The following is a 9592-nucleotide window of genomic DNA, read 5'->3' as shown; positions in this document are numbered from 1 at the left end:
CCCGCAGCCGCTTCCGGGCGGCCGCTCCGCGCCGCCGCCTCGATGGTGGCACCGCCGGCACCGGCACCGACACCATGTGGCGGCCGCCCCGCCGCGCCATCGGCACCGCCGCCGGGCCCGGCCGCCGCCTGCTGCTCTCCACCCCCATCTTCTACGCGAACGGGCCGCCGCACATCGGGCACCTGTACTCGGCGCTCTTGGCCGACGCGCTGCTCCGACACCGCCGCCTGCGCGCCGCCGGGCCCGGGCGGCTCAGCACGGGTCAGCGGGGGCGCCGGGATCACCCCCTGCGCCGGGGCTGGCTCCCCTCCCTGGGGATCACCCCCCTCCCGCGGTCCGAGCCCTGTCCCTCCGTTCGACCCCAGTCCCTCGGGGCTGACCCTCCTTCCCGGGGATGACACCCCCTCCCGGTCTGATCCCCCCGCCCCAGTCTGATTCCCGCTCCCGGGACTAATCCCCCACCACCCGGGGCTGACTACCCTCCCGCGATTTGACCCCCTGCCCTGGCCTTGTCCCCCTCCTGCTCTGACTCCCACCCTCGGGACTGACTCCCACCCCTATGACTGACCCTCTCCCTAGGTCTGACCCCCTCTCCCGGGGCTGACCCTACCCCCAGGTAGGTCCTGTGTCCCTGCAGGGGGGTCCATCCCCGCACCCCTCCGCACGGCCCCACGGCCTCTCTCTGTTCCAGGGACCGACGAGCACGGGCTGAAGATCCAGCAGGCGGCGGCGGCGGCGGGGATGTCGCCCCCCGAGCTCTGCGAGCGGGTCTCGGGGCTGTTCCGCCAGGCCCTGGCCCAGGCCGGCGTCACCTTCACCGATTTCATACGCACCAGCGAGCCCCGGCACCAGCGCGCCGTGCGGCACTTCTGGGGCGCCCTCCGTGACTGCGGGGCGCTCTACAAGGGCTCCTACGAGGGCTGGTACTGCACTCCCGAGGAAAGCTTCCTGCCCGAGAGCCAGCTGGCTGAGCGCAGGGATGCCCAGGGACGCCCCTGCAAGGTGTCCCTGGAGACCGGCCACGAGGTAACGGCACCTGCGGGAGCACCACGCTCTGCTCTGGCCGAATTTGGGGTGTTTAATGCTTCCTGCAGCCTTTTGTGATTCACGTTGGCTGAGACCCACCTGTGTTTCAGTGGAGTGCCACCTGTCAGTCCAGAAACATTCTGTGTCCTGGGCTGATCACCGCTGTGAGGGGGGATTCTGCCCCACTCAGGTAAGACCCCCCCTGCAGAGCTGCCTCCAGCTCTGGGATTCCCAGCACAGGAAGGACCTGTTGGAGAGAGGCCAGAGGAGGCCACCAAGGTGATCAGAGGGATGGAGCAGCTCTGCTGCAAGGAAAGGCTGGGAGAATTGGGATTGTTCAGCCTGGAGAAGAGAAGCTTTGGGGAGAACCCATAGCAGCCTTCCAGTATCTGAAGGGAGCCTGCCAGAAAGATGAAGAGAGACTATTTACAAGGGCCTGGAGTGACAGGACAAGGGGGAATAGCTTCCCACTGACAGAGGGCAGGGTTAGATTAGGTATTTGGAGGAGATTCTTCCCTGTGAGGATGGGGAGGCCCTGGCACAGGTTGCCCAGAGCAGCTGTGGCTGCCCCTTCCCTGGAAGTGTCCAAGGACAGGTTGGATGGGGCTTGGAGCAACCTGGGCTAGTGGAAGGTGTCCCTGCCCATGGCAGGGGGTGGAATGAGATGGTCTGCAAGGTCCCTCCCAACCCAAACCAGTGTGTGGATTCTCTGTGTTATGGTGGTGAGTGGGGATCCAAGTGAGAGCTGCTAAACCCCACCTGGCAGGTGCACATGGCAGGACCATGGTACCTGCCCCAGAGTCTCTCTGCCACTGCGTTTTCTAGAAGGTGTCAGGAGTTACATTATTTAATCCAGCAGCTGCTAGATAGTCCTGATCAGAGCTCAGCACAGGTTATGCTCCTGTGGTCTTTGTATGAGGCTGGGGTGTAGGAGTGTTGGCTCACACAGAAAGGGCTGTATTAACAAATAACAACTCTTGAGAAAGCCCTTAAGATAAGTGGGCTTATGCCATAAACCCCAGACTTCTGGTGGGTGTCTGGGTTCTGGTGTCCAGTGGAGCCTGGGGGTGAAGGTGTACAGCTCATCTTTGAAGGAATGTTCTGAATGTTCTTCAGGTCTTCCTTGTACCCTGCGAGATTCCTGACCCAGCCATGGATCCCTGAGTGCCTTACACAGCTCACTTGTACCGCGTCCACCCACCATTTTTCACTGGTTTAGCTAAATGTGTCATTTAATGGATTTAACAGTGGGGGAGAAGTGCTGTCAGTGCCGTAAGCAAACAGAGTTAGTGACTGAGATGCATTAATGCATAAACTGGGGAAAAAGAGGAACATGGCCCCCAGGAGAACAGCAAAGGCAGGCACCAGGAGTGCCAGTAGGGCAGGAATTACAACATCATTTTGTGTTCTCATGATTTTCCACTATTATAGCAAAACCTATGTTGTTAAGAAAGTAAGAAAGTGTATTCTCATCTCCCTAATTCCTTCCTGATGTCACATCAACCTGGCAGGTAGAAAGGTGTTTCTTCCTGGGATTATGGGAATATTTAAAAGCAGGGTGCTGAACCATCCCAGGTGCCCAGGTCTTCAGGCGTGTCTTGGGCAAGGAGGTTCCTACTAGTCATGGAAAGATACTGGGGGCTTTCCTTGGAGTGGGAGGACACCCAGACACAGGGAGCTTGTGACAAACTCCACACTGAGAATGCTGTATGCAAATTGTCACCCCGTTCTTGGAGTGTTTGGACTGTAATCCTTTCCTCTTCTCCCATCCCAGGTGCACTGGACCAAAGAGGAGAATTACATGTTCAGGCTCTCGGCGTTCCGGGATCCCTTGCAGAAGTGGCTCCGGGACAACCCACGTGCCATTTCTCCCGACTCTTTCTACCAGCGCGCGCTCCGCTGGCTGGACGAGGATCTGCCGGACCTGTCGGTGTCCCGCGAGCGGAGCCGGCTGCAGTGGGGCATCCCCGTGCCCAGTGACCCCACGCAGACCATCTACGTGTGGGTGGACGCCCTGGTGAACTACCTGAGCGTGGTGGGGTACCCCGAGAGCCACGGCGCGTGGTGGCCGGCCGCGCACCACGTGGTGGGCAAGGACATCCTCAAGTTCCACGCGCTGTACTGGCCGGCGCTGCTGCTGGCGGCGGGGCTGGCCCCCCCCGAGCGCATCCTGGTGCACTCCCACTGGACCGTGCACGGGCAGAAGATGTCCAAGAGCCTGGGCAACGTGGTGGACCCCGCCACGTGCGTGGGGCAGTACGGTGTGGACGGGTTCCGGTACTTCCTGCTGCGTCAGGGCGTCCCGGAGCGGGATTGCGACTACTACGACGAGAAGGTGGTGAAGCTGCTGAATTCGGAGCTGGCGGATGCACTCGGGGGGCTGCTGAATCGCTCAACGGCCCCCAGCATCAACCCCAGCAACACCTACCCACGCTTCTCAGAGCCCTGTTTTCCAAAGGTCCTGGATTCCAGGGAAGCAAAAGGCATGGGCAGGGCGTCTGCTGAGGACTATGAACTCGTGGCAGCGGTGGCCTCGCTGCCTGCACAGGTGGCTGGTTTTTTCGAAGGCTTCCAGATTTACAAGGCTCTGGAATGCATTGCCCAGTGCGTGAGGCAGACCAATGGCTTCTTCCAGAGGCACAGGCCTTGGAAACTCGACCGAAGGGACAGTGCGGAGCGGCTCTGGCTGGACACCATCCTGCACGTCACGCTGGAGTGTCTGCGTGTCTACGGGACACTCCTGCAGCCTGTGGTCCCACACATGGCAGACAAGCTGCTGTCCCGCCTCGCTGTTGAGCCAGGAGAGAGGGGTCTCTCTGATCTGACATTCTTGGCACGCTATGATGGAAAGCCTTGTCCCTTTGAGGGGAGACAGCTCGGACCTGACACTGGCGTCTTGTTCCAGAGGCTGGAGAAGTTGGAAACTGTGAAGAACAGAAAGCAAGAAGCTCGAGTCCCTGACAAACAGCTTCTGTGAATAAAAACCTTCAGGAACTCCTGGGAAATGCTGTCTTTGTTAAAAGCACCTTCCTTCCATTCATGGTGGTGGTGTGGAGGGGTGGGAAGCTGCCCTGAACAGGGCTGTGCTGTCCCAGGGACAGCCTGGGGGCTGCCCAGACATGCTTGGGCAGGAGATTGTGCAAGCAGGGCTGAGGGCTCAGGAAGCTCAGGCAGCACCCTCAGAATGCCTGAGTAGCCAAGTCAGTAACTGAACCAAAGACACAGCCTTGGGTTTCAATATTGCTGCTTTTTGTGCCCCGATGTATTTTATGGGATGTAAAAAGCAGCTGAGGCAAATATTTATCCTCCTAAAATGGGAAGGTTTTCATGCACGGTCCTGGAGCTCCACCAGAGCCCTCTTGCCTGTGTCTCTCACAGAAGCATAGAATCTTAGACTGGTTTGTGTTGGAAGGACCTTAAAGCCCATTTTGTTCCAACCCTCTGCCACGGTTAGGGACATCTTCCATTAGACCAGGTTGCTCTGAGCCCTGTCCAGTCTGGAATGCTCCCTTCCTTTACCTTGTCTGAGGTGAGGAGCCTTCAGATGGTCTTCTGAAGACACTGTAACCATGGATGTGGCAGCCAGTCTGCCCAGCCATCCCTTCCAGATACAGCAGCTCCCACCTCACTCACTCCAGCAATCCCTTCTTGTGCTGATGTTCAGGCTGAGTATCCAGGGGGATCACGAAAGCCCTGAGGAGAGATGGGGTTGGTCCTTGCCCTCCTCGGTGTTGTCTCCTTGTGAAGGGAGAAGGATGAGCAGTCGCTCTACAATCAGTGTCCTCATCTCACCTTTAATCACAGGTTTTTGGCAAGTCCAGAAGTAGCTGGGGGTGGTCAGATATGGTTCCATGGTGCCCATGGATCTGTTGGGCTTTCTCTGTGGGCCAAAACCAGTCTGAGTGAGCCCTGATGGGGATGATCCCATGTGACCACTCTTTTCCAGGGGCAGGACAGTGCCACAGTCAAACATGAGGTCTCATTTGGCTGTGCAGACCTGCTGGCATCACCAGAATGGGAAAGAAGGGCATATGTTTCAGGCCCAGACTCACCTTCCTGAGGCTTTTCTGCCTGCTGCAAGGCTTAGTGCACTCTAGTTTCATGTCAGTGCTGCTGGAAGCAGCTGAGCACTGGCACTCTGGGGCACCAGTGACCACTGGGGATCTCTGGTAAATCCTTCCCAGCCTCTGGGTCCTCCAGGTCCCATCAGTGCAGGAGTCATCTTTCATGGGCCTGGTTTGGGGGGCTGTGAGTTCTTTTGGGGTTGCCTGGGCTGTGTGAGCAGAAGCAGTGCATGCAGCCCTTGTAGTCTGCCTGCTCCTGCCAGTCCCCACACCCTTGCTGTGCCACAGCCTGATGCTGTCCCAGTTCAGCTGACACGGGTCCCCTCGTCCCCTCCTGCCGTGGTTCTCTTCCCCTGCCGAGTGTCACCTGCTGCCCTACTCCTGCCATCCCTCTGAGCATCCTTCCTGCTGCAGCCCCTGTGCCCTAGTGCTGTCGGTGCTGGCACCCCGCTGCCCTGCTCCTTGGGGACAGGAGGGACATACTCCCTTCCCGGTCCCTCTGATGCTGGCAGCCGCGGGCTGTGCCTGCCCGGCCGGACATGGAGAGGGTCACTCTGGCACCGGTGGCAGTGACCCCGTGTTGGAACGTGCGGGTGTTCGTGTGTCCCGATGTCTGCTCCTGCCCCGCTATCCCTCGGTGTCCGGGGCTCCCTCCCGGGAGGGGCCAGTCCCGCTGCCTGCAGCCCCGCCGGTCCCTGCCGGTCCCCTGGGGATGCCCGGGCTGAAAGCACTCGGTCTCCGGCCTGGGGCTTGGCGCGGAGGGCCGGCCCAGAGCCGGTGGCGGTGCGAGGGGCTGTGCCGGTGCCGGTACGCGGGGTGGAGCCGTGTTGTGCCGGTGCCGGTACGCGGGGCGGTGCCGTAGCCGGTGCGTGGGGCGGAGCGGTGCCGGTGCCGGTGCCGGTGCCGCTACACGGGGCGGAGCGGTGTTGTATTGGTGCCCGTACGCGGTGCCGGTGCCGGTACGCGGGGCGGTGCCGTGCGGTGCCGTAGCCGGTGCGTGGGGCGGAGCGGTGCCGGTGCCGCTACGCGGGGCGGTGCCGTGTTGTGCCGGTGCCGCTACGCGGGGCGGTGCCGGTGCCGTGCGGTGCCGTATGAGCCGGTGAGGCGGCGGCGGTGCGGGAGGGATGGCGGCGGGCGGCGGCGGCGGGGGGCGGCCGCCGGGCTCCGACCCCGCGCTGGAGCCCTACGTGCAGACCCGCATCTTCAAAATCATCGTGATCGGAGACTCCAACGTGGGCAAGACGTGCCTGACCTTCCGCTTCTGCGGGGGCACCTTCCCCGGCAAGACTGAGGCCACCATCGGCGTGGACTTCCGCGAGAAGACGGTGGAGATCGAGGGGGAGCGCATCAAGGTGGGCCCCGCACCGGCCCCGGGCTGGCCGACATCAGTCCCGCAGGGCCCCGCTCTGTCCCCGGTGGGTTCTACACCGGCTCCGGTGGGCCCCGCTCCATCCTCGGTCAGCCCCGCTCTGTCCCCGGCGGGCCCCGCGCTGGCCCCGAGCTGACCAGGAGCAGCCCCAGCAGCGACGGCAGCCAGAACCCATCCCTGCCTCAACCCCATCCCCTACCCCAGGGCTGCATCTCGCACCCCAAAGCTCTCCCGAGGGCTTTTCCTTTTATCCCAGCTGGAGGGAGGAGGCAGGGACAGGGGAGAATTCTCATGCCTGTAGTCAGCAGAGATGCTTCTGGACCCATCCATCCCTGCTGCCTTGTCGCTATTTCTGGGGTTGGTTTGAGCCTGCAGCAGCCTGAAGCAATGGGTCAGGGTGAGCCACTGCCGCCCTCCCGACACCCAGCACAGCCTCAGGGCATCAGGGGGGCTCCAGCTCCAGACACTGGACCAGCTGGGGAATGGAGCTGTGTGCCAGAACAGGGGCGTTTTTGGGGGGGAAGAGGGAGGCTGGAAGGCTCAGACGGGCCGGTGGCAGCAGGCTCGGCAGCTGTGGGAGTGCTGCTGGAATCTGCTCCCAGCTGGCACCAGGAGCTGTGATTGCAGGAGGGCTGGAACAGGATGGATTTGCTCTATGAAGGCCCATGTGACACCTGTAGGGAACGACCAGCCCAGAACTGGAGAGCTCTGGCTGGTGTGTCGGAGCACATCTGCTGCTGGTAGGAAACCATCCAGGAGCAGAGCCTGTGGTGGAGCTTGACCTGGCCAGGCTCGGGGGGATCAGCACCCACAGCCTCCGAGTGCGAGGCTGGTGCTGGAAGAACAAACACTGCTGCTGTACCGACAGATGGGAGATCAAAAGTTGAAATCACAATGAAACCAGAACTCGTGTTGGTGCGTGAGAGCTTTAGTTGTGCTTCTAGGCTGTCCATTAATGTTTTTCCCTTTCTCCTTTAGAGGTGTTCATTCCCCCCCTGCCTTCCCCAGCTCTGTCCAGCCCCACGGAGCCGTGCTGGTGTGAGGTCTGGTGCAGGCTGGCATGGAGCCCGTGTCACGGCCAATAGCAGGAAAACACTGCCAGGGATTCTACCTTTGGATATTATTTGTGCTCCAGCAGGCGTGAGTGGGAGGCAGTGCAGCACACTGGCCTTTTCCTGGGATAATGCATCCAAAAGGAGAGGTGAGAGGTGGGAGATGGACCCTCCCTCTCCTGCTCTGCCCAGGCTCTGGCCCAGAAAGGACTGAGCAGCAGCCCTGCTCTGCCAGCATTTTTCACTCTGAAAGACCTCGGGGCAGGTGCTGTCTCTGTAGGTACAGTGTGACTCGGACTGAGTTGGAAATTGCCGGTTCCAAGCTTCAAGATGTTACCAGGAGAACTCAGACTGACCCCTGGGGGCACCCTGCCAGTCACCAGTGTTCAACCAGACTGGGTGTCACTGACACCACCTTTTAGGCCCAGATGTTCAGCCAGTCCCCAGTCCACCTCACTGCTCATCCAGCTCTGGAGTTTCTCGGCTCCTCTGTCACTTGGGTCAGGGAGTTGTCATGGAGGGCTCCAGGAATGTTCTGGATTACCTGTGCCCTGCTGTGCTGTCATTCCAGCAGCTGTTGTGGCGTTTGAAGTTCTCAGTTAGGACCAGGGGCTGCAAACATGAGGCTGCTCCTTTCTGTCCATAGAGCACCTCATCTGCTTGCTCTTCCTGGCCAGACAGTCTAGAGCAGAGCCCCCCTACAACGTTCTTTGAGACGTTCTGCTCTTTAATCCTCCCCTGCAGTCTCTGTTGGCTCCTCACCCATCCCCACAGAGCTTCATGCCCTCTTGCTGCATTCCCACACAAAGGGTGGCTCCCCCTCCTCGTCTTCTCTTTGCCCTGACTCCTCTGAAATCATCAGGGTTCGTTCATGGTGTGGGATTTGGTAGACAAATAGACACGGATCTGTTGGAGCGAGTCCAGAGGAGGCCACAAAGATGCTCCGAGGGCATCTCCAGAGCCCCTCTGCTCTAAAGCCAGGCTGGAGAGCTGGGGTTGTTCATCTGGAGACAGGCAGGCTTCAGAGAGACCTCAGAACCCTTTCCAGTGCCTAAAGGGGCTCCAAGAGAGCTGTAGAGGGACTTTGGACAAGGGCCTGGATGGACAGGACAAGGAGGAATGGCCTTAATCTGAAGGAGGGCAGATTTAGAGGGGATGTTGGGAAGAAACTGGGGATGGTGGGGCCCTGGCACAGGTTGCTCGGAGAAGCTGTGGCTCCCCCATCCCTGGAAGTGTTCAGGGCCAGGCTGGATGAGGCTCGGAGCAACCTGGTCTAGTGGAAGGTGTCCCTGCCCATGTCAGAGGGTTGGAACTGGATGAGCTTTAAGGTCCCTTCCAGCCCAAAACAACTCCATGACTCTCTGAAAGCTGGACAGCAGGAAGCCCCCACGGAACCCCCACAGGGGGCCCTGGCAGAGCCACGCTCCTGTAGCCTCTCCTCTCGTCTGCTTCGCTTCCCAGGTGCAGGTGTGGGACACGGCCGGCCAGGAGAGGTTCCGGAAGAGCATGGTGGAGCACTACTACCGCAACGTGCACGCCGTGGTCTTCGTGTACGACGTGACGAAGATGAGCTCCTTCACCAACCTCAAGACGTGGATCGAGGAGTGCAACGGGCACGCGGTGTCCCCGCTCGTCCCCAGGGTGCTCGTGGGGAACAAGTGTGACTTGAAGGACCTGATCCAGGTGCCGTCCAGCCTGGCCCTCAAGTTCGCCGACGCTCACAACATGCTTTTGTTTGAGACCTCGGCCAAGGACCCGCAGGAGAGCCAGAACGTGGACGCCATTTTCATGTGCCTGGCCTGCCGGCTGAAGGCGCAGCGCTCGCTGCCCTGCCGGGACGCCGAGGGCTGGCCGGGGCAGCCCCAGCCGCAGTCCCGCCGGCCGGACGAGGCCAGCGGGAAAGGCTCCTGCCCGTGCTGAGCGGGACCCGGCCCGGACCCCAATAAAGGCTCTGAGCCCCCTGCGCTCCGACTCCTGCTTTGCGCCTCGGCCGCGCTCGACCCGGATCGGCCACGCTCGGCTCGGTCCGCGATAACGCTCGGGTAAAACCGGCCCGGCTCGGCTACAATCGGCCGGGTTCG

At 60.8% G+C, this 9592-nt stretch overlaps 2 protein-coding genes across 2 annotated transcripts; both read left to right on the top strand.

The window, feature by feature from the left end:
- Positions 1–40: 40 nt before the first annotated feature.
- Positions 41–4031, top strand: MARS2 (methionyl-tRNA synthetase 2, mitochondrial). The gene is made up of 3 exons (XM_050310823.1): positions 41–261; positions 692–1026; positions 2801–4031. The coding sequence occupies exons 1-3, from the start codon at positions 75–77 to the stop codon at positions 4001–4003; spliced, it is 1725 nt and encodes a 574-aa protein (XP_050166780.1). The 5' UTR covers positions 41–74; the 3' UTR covers positions 4004–4031.
- Positions 4032–6109: 2078 nt separating this feature from the next.
- On the top strand, positions 6110–9474 carry RAB33A (RAB33A, member RAS oncogene family). Its single transcript, XM_050310849.1, has 2 exons — positions 6110–6442; positions 8973–9474. The coding sequence occupies exons 1-2, from the start codon at positions 6215–6217 to the stop codon at positions 9429–9431; spliced, it is 687 nt and encodes a 228-aa protein (XP_050166806.1). The 5' UTR covers positions 6110–6214; the 3' UTR covers positions 9432–9474.
- Positions 9475–9592: the final 118 nt, after the last annotated feature.

Source organism: Myiozetetes cayanensis, unplaced genomic scaffold (genome assembly GCF_022539395.1).
Source record: "Myiozetetes cayanensis isolate MyiCay16 unplaced genomic scaffold, myiCay2020 scf15, whole genome shotgun sequence".
NCBI lineage: Eukaryota > Metazoa > Chordata > Aves > Passeriformes > Tyrannidae > Myiozetetes > Myiozetetes cayanensis.
Note: the sequence above shows the minus strand (reverse complement) of the source record. Positions and strands in the feature narration are given on the sequence as shown.

Coding starts and splice junctions, on each gene's coding strand:
- MARS2 (XM_050310823.1), top strand. CDS start 75: ATGTGGCGGCCGCCCCGCCGCGCCATCGGCACCGCCGCCGGGCCCGGC. Junction 262..691: donor GCCCGGGCGGCTCAGCACGG/GTCAGCGGGGGC, acceptor TCTCTGTTCCAG/GGACCGACGAGCACGGGCTG. Junction 1,027..2,800: donor CCCTGGAGACCGGCCACGAG/GTAACGGCACCT, acceptor CTCCCATCCCAG/GTGCACTGGACCAAAGAGGA.
- RAB33A (XM_050310849.1), top strand. CDS start 6,215: ATGGCGGCGGGCGGCGGCGGCGGGGGGCGGCCGCCGGGCTCCGACCCC. Junction 6,443..8,972: donor TCGAGGGGGAGCGCATCAAG/GTGGGCCCCGCA, acceptor TTCGCTTCCCAG/GTGCAGGTGTGGGACACGGC.